Below are 17,898 nucleotides of genomic sequence, written 5' to 3' on the forward strand. Positions count from 1 at the left end.
GTGTTAAAAAATCTGATCTTGTTTCCCGTGTTTGTCTCTTGTGTCCATCAGGCTGTTTGATGTGGGAGGTCAAAGGTCAGAGAGGAAGAAGTGGATTCATTGTTTTGAGGATGTCACAGCCATTATTTTCTGTGTGGCGCTCAGCGGATATGACCAGGTGCTGCATGAGGACGAGACCACGGTAAGGACACGTGTTCACAGCTGTGCTCTCTCTCTCCAGTGAATCCGTCCCACGTTTATGCATTCTGGATTTAGGAAAACAAAGGTCACGGCACACACGACAAGCAGCCAGTGTAAAGATAGATCTATGTTTGTCACATGTAAGCGGACACAAAGCTTGTGACAGGGCTGGAGAGAAATGTCTGAAGAAATCAAGCCGTGCACATCTGAAAGGGTTATATATAAATACCTAATGCAGTCCCATTAGGACCCACAGACTGACTCTGTGGTAAACCACACGTCGTGCTACACAGTGAACTTCTGTGGAATTATCCTCTGGGCTTTTACTCACTTCCTGCTGCAGAATACGTGAGGACGCTGAAGTCCCCACGGAAAATAGTTTTCAGACTTTTTGTTTAACAAAGGTTGTAACTGAATGCAAAGGTACATGCGAGTTATTTTTCTCCATGCAAATTATTCTTCCCTGCAACGCACAATAAACAAATTTCTAACTTGGACACAACGAATGTTCCACATGATTCAACACGGCGGCTGTAGAGTCCGGGACGGGTGAAGTGTCGTCACTGCAGAGAAGAAAGAAGCGGTGACATTAACCACAGAGGATCCCTAACGATTATATCGCGTAACCTAAAACAAATAAGCTGATTTGAATGCACAGCACTCGCTGCTATTTATAAGCATAGAGTGAATCCTGGGAGAATTCCAGGAAGTCGAAATGTGTTCAGGTGCTCATCTATTTATGCAGCTGTCATCAAGCTTCCCTCTGAGCTGGGAGCACCAGAAGACGGGCGCTGGAGGAGAGGAAATATCCACCACAAAATGTGCTCACAAATAGCTTCGTCCTGTTTTTGCCGCTTGCATTTAAAATCTGTTGTTTCTGTGCCTCCATATAAATAGCGGTGCAGTTGTAAACAGGCGTAGCTTTGAGCTTGCTGTTTCACAGTCGTGCATTTGTCTTTACAAACCTGTGTGGAAGAAGCAAAATCCCACCGAAAGAAACAGCCTGGACCTTTTTCAACGACGAGCTAGTGATTCTGATTTGTTGACGTAGAAACCGTGAAAGAGCGTGAAAGGCTGCCTCTGTTACCTCTGCACCAGTGCCACAGGAGTTTCAATCAAAAGTGTCGTACTTAATGATCGCTTGACAGAAATTTACAGTATTGCTAAGGTCATGAACGAGAGACGTGATGTGACAGCTGAAAATCCCAAGACACAACAAGACAGATCCAGGCATCCAGCAGTAAACACGCTCATATGTTCAGACAACACGAGCTGGAGTGTTTTTGTTTTTGCAATCTGACCGACGTAATTCTCAAATCAACACTAATATTGTTGAACCAAACAGTTTTCAACGAGCTGCTGCATCCTCTGCCAGTTTTACTAGCAGATGCGTCCATATGCGCACAGTGAGGATGTTACACAGTCGAATGGTAAAGATACCCCCCCCCCCCCCCCCCCCCCCCGACCCGGCAGTAATGGGAGTGATACATACTGCATATCCCTTCTGGGCAGTTCATCAAAGTCGCTGATAGGCTGTGGATTTAATTAGCATGGCAATATTTCCCATTATACTGATCCTTGCTGGACGGGAGATTTTTCTTTTCCCTATCAGACCGAGATCGTGCGTCTGCAGCCCTCACTGCTCTGTCTGCTGACTTGGTTCGAAGGCTGTTTCATGCTGCATGACGACATGCTCCGTGCCTGCATTTAACTGTGTTTAATGACGTTTGAAATAGTTTTCCCAAGAACTCCCAGAATACTAGAGATCGCCAAAGTCACACGACTCAGTCTTTTAATGTCACTATACACATGTACAGTGAGATCCACAGTTAGTGTGCAAATATACAAATAAAAGTGTTATATATTTACAGTGTGGGTTATTGCACAGTATTGACGGTAGTTTATGTACAGAGGGAAGTCCTTGGATTGGGGGGTGGAGCTGTGTCGTCACGTGTGAGCTCAGGGTGGCTTTTGGGAAGAAACTGTTACATTATATCAATGTGTTGTTATTATCAGTATTATTATTATTATGTATTAATAAATAATGGTGGCAAAAAACAAAATAGGTTCATTCACATTTCACTGTTATGAACTCCTTGACATTATACATCCCATAATCACCCACACACATGACATTTATAACACTTCTGTTTAAACAAGAGATGACACGTGTGAGTTACAGCTTCAAAGATACTGCTTGAGTGAATGTTTCTTAAAGCCTTTCAGCACTTGCAGATATGCTGCCATTGGTAGAACAGGAAAACTTCTTATAGCCGAGATTTATTCGTGGGCTGTTTCGGAGAACAGAGAAGAGCTGAAAGAGCCGCTCGCCGGCTTTCTGACCTTTTAAAAAGCATCAGTGTGTTAGAGAGACATCGACACGGCTCACGCTACACTCAGTGCTGTTGCTTTGTTGTTCTATTGCGTCTACTCCAGCAGCTCTGGCATTGTGTTTTTTCTGTGTCACCTCCTCATTTCTGTTGGAGCGCTCTAACGAACACAGGCGTATCCCCCCACCCTTTGACGACACGACTGCTGTATGTGGATACTGTCTTCCTGCCTAAACACTTTCCTTTTAGCACTTGGGATGCATGTGTGTGTATGTGGGATAGAGGACGGGGGGTTAAAAAGGAAGTGGGACTTGGGTTGGGGCGACGGGGTCCCTTGCATTTTCTGTTCCTGCTCTAAGCTCCGCCCTGCAGCATCTCTGGCTACTTCCACTCCTCCTGTCACTGTTGCCATCGACTGTCTTCTCTAACCAATCAGCAGTCAGATCTTCTACAGAAGCTCCACCCACAGACAGGTATGAAACCACCCCGATAGGTGTACGCACACTCTGAGAGTTGAAAGCAGCGCCTCTTTGTGTCTGTGAGCCGCTCAATCCAAAAATGTTGTCTGGCTTTCTCCTCTCTCTTTCTTCCTGGTAACTTTTTAAAGCTCTTCTTAATTTCCTAATTTTCTATAGATCTGTTTTTCCCTAATCCAATCAGCTGCTTTTGCTCCCCTGTCCTGATCTAAGCAGGAAAGAAATCAAACTGGAGAGAAACTGCTTTCAACTCTGTCTCTGAATCAATTTCACTGTAGCATGAACGGGTTTGTTATGAACAAATAATCCAGGCCTCAGTTTTGTTTCATCTTCTACTTATTTTAGTAGCCAACCAAACAGTGGATACTAATTATTCATTTATGAAGCACATGCATTGTTCCTGTTTGGCCGAGAAGATAAATATAGTCAGAAAACACTTGCAAAGCTTTTAGTTTCAAAGTGCAGTAATAACTTGAGCCTCCTCTTCCTCCTCCTCTCTGCCTTTACACTTCATTACCTCCACAAACTGTCACTGCAGCTTTTTCCTCAAATACATGCTGCCAGCCCGTGCAGTCACCTCCTCCTCCTGAAAGCCTCACTCTGCAGGGCCCAGAGTGGGTGCTTGTGCTTAGTTGCTCAGTGTAATAGAAGCTAACTGGCTAAAAGAGCATGGCTTTGCTATTTAGATTACTAATAATGTTGATTACTGATACGCTGATACAAATACACATACCCAGATATACGTGTCACTTTCCAAGAGGAACTTCTAGGACTTCTGTTCTTAGATTCAATTTTAATTCCTCTTTGTGTTAAGATTGTGTGCATGTGATATGGGTGTCCTTAATTTCGCTTTGTGTATGCATGTAGGTGAATACTATATGCCCGCGTTTCCGTTATGTGCTTTTACAGTGTGTTAGTGGTTAGAGGTTTAACAGCCCCGTTAACTCGTGCTAATTTCTCTCCTGCAGAACCGCATGCACGAGTCTCTCAAGCTGTTCGATTCCATCTGTAACAACAAGTGGTTTCAGGAAACCTCCATCATCCTCTTCCTGAACAAGAAGGACCTCTTTGAAAGCAAGATCAGCAAGTCACCGCTGTCCATCTGCTTCCCTGAGTACACTGGTACATACAACCCTGCACTGTGACATCTCATGAAGTGTACTTATGTTAAGAAAAGCCAAACGTGGGTTCTAAAACGAGAACTAGAACCCCTCCCAGAGTCCAAACCTGCACCGAGGATTTACTTTTAAGGGAATCGTTCTTTTCTATGTATTCATTTTATTTTTGTTTAAAAAGTTTGCAGTGCAGTAAAGGAAAGGCAGCTGTGAAGTGGAACAGTGAGATCAGAGGTCAAAGGTGACGAGATATTTGAACGCAAACTATAACGTGATATTTAGAAAATCCATATGCCGACATCATTCCCTAAATGTTACGATACAAACAAAAGGTTGAAAGATGAGACACATTTTATGGAAATTTGACCTTGAAGAAAAGGTCAGAGGTTACATCATTGCTTACACAGCAGGAAACAATGTTTTAAATAGCTAAACTTTGACCTTCGGATCAATCTCTCGACTTTAAAGGAGGTCAGATATCAAATATGTGGCGATATTTGAACTCTCTATATGGTGCTTTCTATATATTGACAGTACACACTTGTAAGAGTGGAGCCTGGCCTCAGTCATAATCTGCCCTCTCCTGCTTAGGCCACAGGTTACACTGCCAGGTACAGTCAATACTACAAATGCAGTACGCATTCAGATAACTACATCAGCAGCTACAGCAGTGTTCCTGCTTGACATCAGAGCTGCAGGCTTTAAGAAGCATTAGTTCCCAGCTAGATGTTGCTTGGTGGCTCTTTACAGCATTCGTCAACACTGGAATGGAAAAATATGTTTACTATTCAACTTTATTTACACAGCGCCAAATCACAGCAACAGTCACCTTAAGGTGCTTTATACTGTAAGGTCGACCCTACAATAATACATACAGAGAAAAACCCAACAATCATATGACCCCTATGAGCAGCACTTTGGTGACAGTGGGAAGGAAAAACTCCCTTTTAACAGGAAGAAACCTCCGGCAGAACCAGGCTCAGGGAGGGGCGGGGCCATCTGCTGTGATTGGTTGGGAGAGAGAAGGAAGACAGGATAAAGACATGCTGTGGAAGAGAGACAGAGATTAATAACAGATATGATTCAGTGCAGAGAGGTCTGTTAACACAGTCTGGCTACAGTATTTCTGCCTCCAGGGTTTGATAGTTGTGTCGATCAGGACCAGGGGAAAAGGTTTGTTGTCCATTTATTTTTTTAAACTGTGGGTGAATCACTTTCACATTCAAACTGTCAGCACCAGATGCTGCTATTAAGTATTGCACACACACCCGTATTTGTAATTAGGCGAAGCAGCAATCGAGCAGAAACGTTGGCAAACTTCTTCAGCTGCTCCAGCTGTTTATTGAAACGAGCCTGAGATCTGTGGACAGCTGCGAGCATTAGCTGCTCAGACTAAAAGTGGCTTCCCTTTCATAACTGCATTATGGTGTAAAAGTCCTTTCTTTTGTCACCACAGTCCAGCTGCACCTATATTAGAGCTGGTGATGTGGTTGATGATTTAAGCTGTCATTCGCTGAAGTTACTCTTTCATTAAAAACAAGCATGTCGAGATTTCACGCAGAGCAAAAATACAGTGAAATGAATCAGACCTGGCCATTCATATATGTAGCTCTCAGTTTTGAAGTCACAATTGTGCTGATTTCTAAGAAAGTATGAAAGTCGAACATAACGTTGAATACAGACAAAGAGACTCACAGGGAATAAAAGCTGGGGTGTTAGTGGGAGCACGAGAGGAGCTCCAGTGAGAGAGGAAACAAGAGACAAGACAACATGTGAGGCGGGGAGGGGGGGGGCAATGCCAGAGACGGAGAGAGCAAGAGTGTGAGAAATTTATAACAACACAGGCAAAGCAAGATGGTGGGAACGCAAGAGGCCGAGCCAGCGGGACTGTGAGAAAGCGAGAATTAGAATTCCAATCTTGTTTTCGGCCCCTTCTCCTCCTCTCTTCACCCCTCTGCAGACTTTGTGCCTGTTCTGATGAAGTTGCCACCGAAGCAGACAGACGAACCACAGTGCTGCTAATGGCTGAGAGCCAGATAGATGTTAGCGACACTTGGAACAACATTTGCTCCAATCAGTGAGATCTGACTCATTCTAAAAGCACTGTACCAATTTAAGCTGCATTACCTGCCAAATGCTTGCGTAAAGGCAGAACAGTTGATAATGCTGTTGAGCTAAAAGGCTGCACAGTGGATTTGCCAGTGCTGGTAAATTGATCAATGCACGGTACGAATAACAGCTCCGTTATTTTTAGCTTCAGGGCCTCGTATCTGTCACATTCTGAAGTCTGTAACACATTAATAATGTTCAGGAAGTTGCAGTCTGCGCCAGCAATAACAGGACATATTAGCTTCCATCACGTATCATTTATCTGTCTGAAATCACCTCGTCTGAGAACGCGGCCCGTGCATCATTTTTATTGAAGCTTGGCTCAACAGCCGACAGAGCACGCCTCAGCCGAATGTGTGCTGAGAGTCAAAGGAGATGTTTTCAGAAAACATGGAGGGGAGCACACGGATACAAAGGTTCAGATCAAAACCAATCACAGCAGATGGCCCCGCCCCTCCCTGAGCCTGGTTCTGTTGCAGGTTTCTTCCTGTTAAAAGGGAGTTTTTCCTCCCCACTGTCACCAAAGTGCTGCTCATAGGGGGTCACATGATTGTTGGGTTTTTCTCTGTATGTGTTATTGTAGGTCGACCTTACAGGATGAAGCACCTTGAGGCGACTGTTGTTGTGATTTGGCGCTGTGTAAATAAAAGTGAATTGAACTGGGGGGCTTTTTCTAACTCTGTGTGTGTGTGTGTGTGTGTGTGTGTGTGTGTGTGTGTGTGTGTGTGTGTGTGTGTGTGTGTGTGTGTGTGTGTGTGTGTCTCCTCAGGTCTAAATACTTACACAGAGGGACTGGGATACATCAAGTCTCAATATGAGAGCAAGAACAAGTCACCCAAGAAAGAAGTGTACTCCCACGTGACCTGTGCTACGGACACCAACAACATCCAGTTCGTCTTTGACGCCGTCACTGACGTCATTATAGCCAATAACCTCCGAGGGTGTGGCCTGTACTGATGATGCTGTTAAACTTTGGCCAATGGATGCTGGGTGTTTGACTTGTATGTGAGAGCCGGTCAAATGTGGGGTCTGAGCTGAGTTCATGATGTCATAGTACTCATTTCTCATACTGGCCAAGTTTGAATTGACTGGTTGGTTGTTGGTGGTTGGTTGGCTGAGACATCTTATCTTTTTCAATCCTAATTAAGAACCGTTATTTTAAGCGTACCTTCTGTCTAAAATCTGTTCTCGCTGCAGATATTTTGCACAAGCTGAGAAGCAGAACGAGAGACCAGCTGAGCCGACCACAGTCTAGTGTACTGAATCACTCGTTTACTAGATGTATTTACTTTTTTCCCTTTGATTTCAATTTGTGTATTCATATTTTTGTATCATAAATTTGTGCCTTATTTATACCAAACGTCGACGCAAACGTGCGTATGATTAGTCTTAGTGGGGGTCAAGTTTAGCTAATTCAAAGCTTTAATCAAAACTGACTTTATTGCAGGCATTTCAAGTACTAAGTGTAAATTTCAGAGCTATTAAGTCGATGAAAATAATTGTATGATATTTTCAGAGTAGTAGAGTTTTGGGGGGTTAAATTCCCAGCAGCATTTGTGCCCACTAAGAAGCTGAGGGGGGAGTTACAGCAACACTGTTGTGAAATGCAAATGATAAAAATAATAATCTAAAATGAATTTGGTATGTTTTATTTAAATGGGATTGCCACTTTTACGTTCCCATAGTAAAAAACAGAGTGCACCCTGGTCACTAGTGGGTGGTCCACAGGGACACCACAGACACACACACCTGCTGGTGGCTTGTTTGTGCTGTGAAATCACGTCATTCTAAAGAGTTGGGCTGTGAGAACATATCACCAAATCTTACTGCTGTGCTTTTAATCTGAGAGGAAACGTTTTCGGCCCGTGTAGATTTCAGTAAACCTCCTGATTCCTCTTTTGATTGAATCTAATTTCATAGTGTAAATGAGCGCATAAAGAGGACGTTGTTGCTTGAGCCACGCCGCTGTCATCGTTAATCTCTGCAGACGCCATTCCCGGCTGCAGGCTCATCTCGCTTCTTGCATGGGACTCCTTAAAATCAATTGAAACAAAGAGTCGCAGAAGCTTGTGCCGACTCCCGCGGACATTTTCCACCTAGATAAAGCTTCAGCACAAGTATTGATTTTAAAGGGCACTGGCACTGCATCCACTGTGTCAGGCTGCACCGTGCAATATGCCTGCTGTCCTCCAGTCCACCTTAATAAACCAGAGGTGAGCTTTGAAAGATTACAGACTGATGTGTACGTCCTCTGGGACGTGAACGCAGACTACGATTGTATCCACGCTGTTCTCCTCGTATCTCGACGTCTGTTTGGAATCGATCATAAAGCGAACAGAGGAGTGACGGGCGCTGTTCTGACCCAGCTCAGAGAGATCAGGGCAGTACTGGAGCTACGTCATTAGTTCCTCCGTGTAGCCACAGTTAACATCGTCACATAGAAAGTGTTTGTCTGTGAGACGCGATGGAGCCGACGAAGCCGAGCGCGCTTCCCGCCAAACAGAGTCATCTTTATTTATGAGAAGGGCATTCGCTTTATTCCGCTTTTCCATCCACGCACAAACAACCAGATGTGCCTCTTCTGCTCAGAGCCGCCATTTTTGGAGCACAGGTAGATGTCATCATCATCGGCCCATCCGACCACATCTGTGCCAAATTTAGAAACGGAGCGCTCCCTGAGGCTGTCGTTCAGCCTGCATGCTGTGTGCCGTGCACTGATGTGTATTTTGTGTGTTCATGTTTTCAGATTGTATATAGTTACCTACATGTGTCTGTTGATAGTACAGAAAAGGTCACGGCGTGTGTGTGTGGGTGTACGTGCTCATGAACGTGTGTGTGTTGTGTAAGAGACGACATCAGCCCATGGGTGCTGCGGTGGAGTCAGCATCTGTGGATTAATTACCCAGAGGGCACCTATCTACCCTTTCAGCACAGACAGGCCTCAGACACACAAACACACTCACGGGGCTTCAAAATGTCACAACACCTTAGTTGCCAAATAATACTGCAGTTTCCAGCCAAAGAGGTTCACACGGCCACACAGCGAGCCGCTGCCACGACTGCTAAAACTGCTTCATCGTCGTCTCCTCGGACTGATCTGTTACAGAAAGGAAAACGATCTCTGCGTTCTGTGTCAGTCTCTCCTTAGTTTTCACTCTCAGTAGCTTCATTCATTCGCTACACTTTGCATGAAGCTTCTGTTCCTTCCAAACACAAAGCGTTTAGTGTTGACAGGCTGAAATCGGTGCTTAATCCCATCGATCCAAAAATCAAAGTTCTTCTATAAATTCGGATTTTTTTCCTAAACTGGGGAATGATCGCGTACAGAGTTCAAACACGATCCTTTCCCTCCCCGTCTATGCAGTGCAGAGGTTAATATCATTGTAATCGCACATTTCACTCGTAATAAAACCAAATCTCCTCTTACCAAAATGATTTCCCTCTGTGTGATACGCGTAGGAGCACAACTGTGCGTCTGATGCAACAGACACGGGCGCATCTAGAGAAATTTTCTTAGGGTGGCAAAGAAACCAAATGGGGTGGCAAAATCAAAGCCTTTTTTTTTTCAAACACATATGCAGGTGGTTACATGTGGCTATAATGATTCAAATGCAGTAAGTATGCACGCTTTTCATATAAAAATAGTCTATAACTTAATTATTGTCTGTAGCCCACATAATTAAATACTTTAGTTACATAAAGTACATAGCCCCTGGGATCCCTGTGACACACAAACCCCTCCACCACGATAAGGTAGCGATTCAAGGAGAGTTTGTAAACATAAACAACCATTTATCTAAAATTGCAGACAATACACCTGCTGTTTTTTTCATTTTGTACAACCATTTAAACATATTACTAAAACTAAAATTAGAGAACAATCAGGTGTCGCAATAAGATGCTCCACAAATGATGTGTGCCAGTAAAAAATGGACCAAAAGACAGAAGAGCACAGGGACAAACCTGCAGGCCCGACAACAGCAGGCGTATCACTCCACTGGTTTTCTACTTTGTGACAGTGTTTACAAATGTGCCTCTGTGACATTCATTAGTGCCCTCACTGACACACAAAACAAAACAACGACTACACAACAGAACAACAACACAACACACTGAGTAAACACTCCACACGTCACAAATCTGCCACATCTAAACTCTCTCTCTCTCGCTCTGTCTCGCTCGCCCTGTTACCGTCACTCCCCAAACTTTTCCCTCTTCCTAAACAACCAAATCCCACATGTTGACATTTTTTTTAATTGGTCGACATGGTGCATTTTTCCACCAATAAGAAAGAGGTGGCTTTTTTCCTTTCCTGTTTTCGTGCTGTCCTTACAAAACGCTTAAAACACACAAACATGACGACAGTATTTAGAACGAAGCGTGGCTGATATATATATGATCATAACTCTGGATTTACTGGCCTGTAATTAAAATTTAAAAACTTTGAAGTCTGAACTTTCAATGTGGCTGAAACAGAGACTCAGCGTGGCTGCAGCTTGTTGCTGTGTCAGCTTACATCAGTCATGTGATCTGGAGGTGCAGCGTGTCCGTGGACCACAGAGGGTTAATAACACTCACCTTCCTTCCATTTCCACAGTGTAACATCCACCCACCTGTGTGAAATCTGAAATTCCCATGGTGTTGTTCAAAATGTGCTCTGGCACGATCATGAGCATCGCTTGCTACTGAAAACAAGAAAAAAGCCGGTCCTGCTATGGGCTGAACCATTTGTTACTGGTGCAGGGGGGGGACACTATGCAATATATTCAGTTTTAGCATTTATATTCACTGCTGACTGTAACTATGCTCAAACTGTTAATGCTGTCTTACTTTAATAAACAACACTGTCATATGCAAAACTGGGGTGGCAAGGGATCATTTTAGGGTGGCACTTGCCACCCCATGCCACCCTTCTAGATCCGCCCCTGGCAACAGATACACTTCTGTTTAGTCACTCCACATCCACGCGGCGCTGACGACTGCTGCTCTGCAAAGGTGCTGCTTGTGCTGCGCTTCCTGGTAGCCGTTAACACACAGAAAGGAAACCGTTAAGTTTGTGCTGCCGTCGGGCTGACGGTGACAGGACGGCATCGGAGCTTTGTCCTCCAACGTTAACCCGCGGCACCGCACGGACCTACAGGGATTCGTGCTGTTTGTCAGTGACATACTAAATTAGTTAGAGTGATCTCAGATCAGTGTGTGCCTAAATTTATTCACAGAACACAACACTTGAATTTTACTGAACATACGCTAAAGACGGCAGCTAATAGAAAATTTACTGAATTGAGCAGAAACGTCTTTTTTCATAAACAGTTCAGTAGAAGTCATGGTGTACATGATGAGAGGTGAAAAGACCAAAGCCAGTCTGTTACGCAACTAAAAGTGTGGAAGCCTCTTTTTTGGTGGAGGTGAACAGTGTAAGCGCTCTGCTACAGTGTTTACAGTCCCGTCTCGTCTCTTCATGACACAGAGCAGGCGCTCGGGACGGGAAACGTGCGGTCCTTCACATTATTACCTTTTAGACCTCGTCGTTGTTTCTGCATCAGGCGAGCTGTAACACAATTAGTGGTTTAGGACCAATCCCAAGTAACAGAAGACAACTGCAACAGTAGGCGAGGTTGAGAGGACAAGAGGAGGACAAGGAAGTAGCAAGTAGTTCATATTGATGGCAAATACTTCATTCCTATAGGCTGCGCTGAAGGACACATCTGTGGGTCGTTTGTTTGCATTGTTGTGCTGTGTGGATAACACAATCAGTGGCCTATTCAGCTTTGAGAGTTGGGGACAGCAGTGGGTGCACTTCTGGGCAGCAGGTGGTGTCACAAAAGAAATGTTAGCACCTTTTGCCATGTCATTGCCACAGCAGCACAAAAAGCTGTTGAAATGTCACAATGGCAGCCAAACCGAAGTGCCAAATCTTTCCCGTGTTAGGTTTAAATGAGCTCCTGTGGCCTGTTTTTGCTGACTTACTTGTACGTTGGATTTAGAAACCGGGTTTTGCTTGCAACCTTTTAACATTCGGTCCCTGCTATACCGTGCCAGCTGATGTAATGTGCACTCAGGCTGCTGAGCTGGGAGAGATGTCAGAGAGCTGGGGGGACATGACCGTAACGACCCGTGATAGCATCACGCAGAGTTTATGCCGGTACACATCAGCATCCTTGCACTCACCGTGCTTTAACCTTCCAGTCTCTGTTCAACCAACATGCTGGTACCAATCAACACTCGCTGTACTGTACAAGTCGCCCACATCTACTAAGCTGTTATCTGTGCGTGTGCGAGTTTGTATGAGCGTGTGCCTGCGCGTGCGTGTGAATGCTGCATTTTATCCATCACTGTGCATAAAATGCATCTGCTGTAACTCCCTCACTGTTGTCATAATTTATTGGATGTTGTATTTATACATGAGATAAAGACAATAAAGCATCACATGAGTAACTTGATATGGGTGATTATTTTTCTTGGTCCTGTGTGTGTGTGTGTGTGTGTGTGTGTGTGTGTGTGTGTGTGTGTGTGTGTGTGTGTGTGTGTGTGTGTGTGTGTGTGTGTGTGTGTGTGCATTTGGAGCAGATTTGAATGTAAATGTTTTCCAGAATATGTTTTGCTTTCCTCCACGAACTATAATTTTTTATTGAAAATATGGGCGAGTCCTGCCCGGGCAGGCCAAATTAATACTGTCACAGTTTGTTGGTGTTCCAGTGTGAGGCCCAGATGAAGTTTTAATGTGTGTCTATGACTGTGTCGACATGCTCAGTCGGGGTAACGTGTAACTTTGGCCTTCTTTCCATGTCCTCCCTATCACCTGTTTCCTCACTCTCTCCTATTTCCTTCACCCATTCCCCTAATCTCCCCTAATCCCATTTTCCCTCTTTATTCGTGCCTCATTATTTTGCCCCCCCCCCCTCCCTCCTTCTCCCCGCTGCAGAATCGCATGCATGAGTCTTTGATGCTGTTTGACTCCATCTGCAACAACAAGTTCTTCATCGACACCTCCATCATCCTTTTTCTCAACAAGAAGGATTTGTTTGCAGAGAAGATCAAGAAATCTCCGCTCAGCATCTGCTTCCCTGAATACACAGGTACGAAAAAAGTTGGGGTTTATTCCAGTGGTGGGCAGGAATCTCAAACAGGAACGTTTGGAATTTGTTTTCCTGAGTTAAAAGTGTTTACAGGACGAAATATAGTCACGAGAACGACACATCTAAAGTTCATTCATTGAACGTAGCCAACTGCAAAAACAGAGCGTAGCACGAACTCGGGCAGGCCACAGAGTCGAGCTCAGCAGATCAGGTGATCTCAGCCCACGTCAGCTGACACATTTCTACACATCCGATGTAAGATGTGCTTTTTGAATCGCTTTACAATGTTGGTGTATATTTGCAACCCACTCAACCCTCTAATTGAGCTCCTCATTTAGTTTAATCAGTTTACTGAAAAGTTATCTTTTAATAGTCCTGTGATGTTGGTTCTTCCTGTCTTTATGTTAAGCTAACTGAAAGCTCAGATCAAGTTTCACCAAATTTCAAATTGCTTCATTTGAAGGAGCTTAATCTTAAAAATTGTGTCGTACAAAATCATTTGGAAATTTGCATGAAAATCAGTGTAACGGAGCCGAAAATAGGCTAATACTGTATGAGACATTTTGAAGAGGGGATATAAAAGTATGAATGACTACCATCTGTCCTGTGTTAAGTGTAATTCCCAGAAATTAAATGCTTTCTAAAGCCCTTCCTGAGGTTCTGGATGCTGATTAACGACTGCTCGGTACAGTACATCGGCTCTGCTTCTAGCCCTGACATTTACTGTCACAGACTTGTAAACAATTCGAAGCACTTTAAATCAAAGTTGCTGTTTACAGTTTGCAGCAGAGATGGCCAACGAACTGTTTAAAGAACTGCAGAGGCTCAGGTTGAAAAGAGAGATATACTGTTTAAAAGGAAAGCAGGGAAGGAGCAGAGGAGAGTCAGATAAATAGAGCACAGAGACCCAGAACCTGTAACGGGCAGAACCGAGTTTACAGATTTCTCCGTGTGGAGGTGAGAGTCGGACGAGGTGGTGACAGAGAAAAGGAAGAGACTGCTTATAAGAAGCAGCAGACAGTCGTGCTTGGTCAGCCGCAATAAGTGAGAGCTGCCTCCTGCCTACTCCAAACTCCTTTCCGGTCTCCAAGTGGATCCTTTTCATTCCTGTCCCTCATGCTTTACTTACGTTCGGCTAACTTGCTTGACAGCCTCAGTAAGTCTGTCTTCTGTCAGTCTCTCCTCCTGTGTCCCATGCTCTCGCAGCTTCCCAACAGAAGACTTTACGAACCTTTAACAACCACAAATATTTTTCAAGCCAAAGATCTTGGAGAAATATCTTTTACATCACACGCAAACATGTCCTGACTTTGCCCAGCAGAAGGACTGAGTATGATTCAATAAATCTGCAAACCTATTAGAATGTATACTATCATTGCTGAATAACGACTCCTCGGTACAGTACATCAGCCCTGCTTCTAGAGGAGAACTATCATTGCATCTGATATACAGCTAATGTGCTTCAAATTAGGTCAAATGAATAGGATACAGATGTGATCATCTGTGTGTAGGAAACCAGACCAGTTAGCCTGCATTTAGCACTGCTAGTCCACCTCTGTTACAGGAATAGTATTTCTACTTACTAATTTGGACTTTTATGTGGTGATGACAGCTCTGCTACCTGCTAAGTTCATACGAAGCTAAAGATATCACATCATCTAAACCGACTCTGTCGACAGGTCTCGGCTTCGCTTCACCTGCTGAGCTGACATTAGCTAACAAAAATGTCTCACTGCTCGACAGGATATGCAGCTGCTTTCCTCTGAAGTCTGAGCTCATTAAAACAGTTAGCTTTAAATAGTTGTGTGAGATTTCCTGTGAAGTGTGACGTTCAGTGCAGCACAAAGGAAGGTGTGGAGTCAGCTATCACTAGAAGTGGATGCTGTGTAGCAGATTTCAAAGCTAGCTGTCCATGTGAATCAGTTATTTGTTTTATTTTACAGTAATATATCTAAGTTTCTTACTAAACTGAAACTAGCAACAGACTGAAAATACTTTGACCTGCAGATTTTCAGAATCAGTGAAGCATAAAGAAAGTGTTTAAAGAGTTTCCCACTGTTGCACAGCCAAAAATGTCCACTGGCTAACTTCCTGTAGCATATATGTATATAGCATACGCATCACAGTCCAAGCTTTAGAGTTCGATACAAACACAGATATTTTGTGTACTTTGTGATGAATGCAGAGATGGTGGTAACACAGTTAGGCTACTAACAACAACCCACCTGAGCACTGAGTATTTGACTGTGTGAACTCAGCCCTACAGGTACTAATGAAGGATTATGCAACAGCTAATTTATTCATTTCCAGCTCTATATTTTTTAGTACTTGTTTGTCTTACATTTACGCAGGTGCAGACATGTAATAAGTCATTTTTGCTCCTACCTCTATAAGACCAACCTCCCAAAACCTGCTTTCTTGTGACTGGCTGTCCCTCCCCTGACTTTCACCAAAGCCACAACAGCACCTGAAATCCGTCCGTTCACTTTTTGATCACTGACCCAGTTTCACATCGCGGAGGTTACTCCAGCTGTTGTACAGCTCGGACAGGCCACCAGTCCATGCAGGGGTGATCTAAACTCTACGCAAAAGTAGAAAAAAGTTGGAAGCAAAGTATTTATAAGAGAATGCAACATTGTAACAATATATAATCATCATCATCATCCAGATAACTAACCAAAGCTACTTGTTAAGTCCTTTTTTCATGAGACTTCCTGTTTGAAGTTTTTGTTTTAATAATTGTGTCGTAACACATCTGCTTCCCTCCAGGACCCAACACCTACGAGGATGCAGCAGCTTACATCCAAGCACAGTTCGAGAGTAAGAATCGCTCTCCAAATAAGGAAATCTACTGTCACATGACCTGCGCCACAGATACAGGGAACATCCAGGTTGTGTTTGACGCCGTGACCGATATTATCATCGCCAACAACCTCCGAGGGTGTGGCTTGTACTGAGCACGCCTACCGACCCTGTTATTTCCTCCCCCCTCTGTCCCTTCCTCTGTCCTCCCACCTCCTCATTCCTCTTCCTTTGACACTGCTGTGGAAATGATGATGACGATGATGACGATGCTGATTACTTAAAGAAAAAACGAAAGAAAAATGAAACTAGGTACATATTAATAATGAGGATAATTTAAAAAAAATAGGCATACATATATATATATATTATATATATATACCGTTTTTAGTTCTTGTCTGCTCTCTTCTTGCTCCGACTCTTCCTGACGTTCTTGAGCTTGCTGCCAAGCAAACAAATTTGTTTTAGTAGAAAACACGAAACCCTGCAGCCTTGAAAACTTTGTGAACAAAGTCGATGAAAGCCTCCGTTCCCCGTTTCCTTTCTTTTACGTTGTCTTTTGTTGTTAACCCAAACCTGTACGTTTTTTATGACTCTTGTTTTTGTTGATCATATGTATATTTATTGCAAGTATCAGTCTGTACACTGATGTTTATTCACGTTTTGCCTCACCTGACACCCCTGTGTGTGTGTGTGTGTGTGTGTGTGTGTGTGTGTGTGTGTGTGTGTGTGTGTGTGTGTGTGTGTGTGTGTATTACTTTGTCCTTCTTTTTTGCTGTAGTAGTGATTATGTAATAACAGTTTTTGCAGAATTATGTTAAAATGTACTAAGAAGCACTAGACGGGTCAGCCAAAACTCTCAAGACCTGCTAAAACTGACGATGCTGATTTTAATGTTAGTGTTTTGTTTACATTAAGTGGTTTTTGTTGTTGTTTTTGTTGTCAGTCACTTTTTTGGGGATCGTTTTACTCAAGGTGTGGTTTTCATCGACAGGATGTAAGGCTTCCTGTTTCCAGGCCTAAGCCACTAGCAAACCGTCGGCCACGGCCGGGTGTGGGAGCCAATAGGAAATGTGCTAACAGTCCTATCAGTGCCATGTAACAAAGGTACTGCACTGTAGATAGCTGTGCTTATAGAAGCAACTACACAATGTTATGATTAAAACTTTCTCACTGTTATAACCTCTAGATCTGCTAACATTCTCCGTGTAAGAAAACTCACCCATGGTTTGATAATGGTCGATTAATTTATTAATTTATTTATTGATTGATCACCTTTCTTCACACACCTGTCTGTTTTCTCTCTCTCTCGTCATGCCACACCTTTACTTCTCTCATCTTCTTCCATCTCTTTCTTTTTTGGCTTATTTTTGCAAAGTTAAAGGGCGCTCCTTCTTTTTTTGCCAACCCATCTCCCCGTCCTCCTCCTTTTCCCTCTAAAGCCCAGATAGCATGTGATACTCAAGCCTTTGTATAAAGAGATCAGTTAATTCATACAACTTATAGACACAAAAAAGTACACACAAATAATGCTCAGATAACTTTAAAAAAAGAAAAAAAAGTAAAAGTAAAAAAACAAACAGAAAAATACAGAAACAAACAAACTGAGAAGATTGTTGGTTTCTGGGACACGGCAGAGGCAAATATATATATATATATATATATATATATATATATATATATATATCGAAAAAAAGTGACAATTTAAGTTTCCAAGGATTGACAACAGAAAGGTTCAGAGTACAGCGACGTGTTAAAGTGAGCTGAAAAAGGACAAAAATGTACTCTGATTACTACAATAATAAAG

The 17,898-nt window shown here is 43.3% G+C and overlaps 1 protein-coding gene across 3 annotated transcripts in view; it reads left to right on the plus strand.

The window, feature by feature from the left end:
* The window catches only part of LOC113027186 (guanine nucleotide-binding protein G(o) subunit alpha), a 104,315-nt gene extending 86,663 nt beyond the window's left edge, over positions 1-17,652 (plus strand). The window contains exons 6-8 of one of the 3 annotated variants that reach the window (XM_026176787.1): positions 52-181; positions 3,955-4,108; positions 6,980-9,758. In XM_026176787.1, coding sequence (XP_026032572.1) covers positions 52-181; positions 3,955-4,108; positions 6,980-7,167 — 472 coding nt within the window. In that variant the 3' untranslated portion in view covers positions 7,168-9,758. Of the gene's footprint in view, positions 1-51; positions 182-3,954; positions 4,109-6,979; positions 9,759-13,135; positions 13,290-16,058 lie in introns of those variants that run through there. The other 2 variants (XM_026176788.1, XM_026176786.1) reach the window with 2 other exon arrangements.
* The last annotated feature ends 246 nt before the right edge of the window (positions 17,653-17,898 follow it).

The sequence above is a fragment of the Astatotilapia calliptera genome, chromosome 7 (assembly GCF_900246225.1).
Source record: "Astatotilapia calliptera chromosome 7, fAstCal1.2, whole genome shotgun sequence".
Taxonomy (NCBI): domain Eukaryota; kingdom Metazoa; phylum Chordata; class Actinopteri; order Cichliformes; family Cichlidae; genus Astatotilapia; species Astatotilapia calliptera.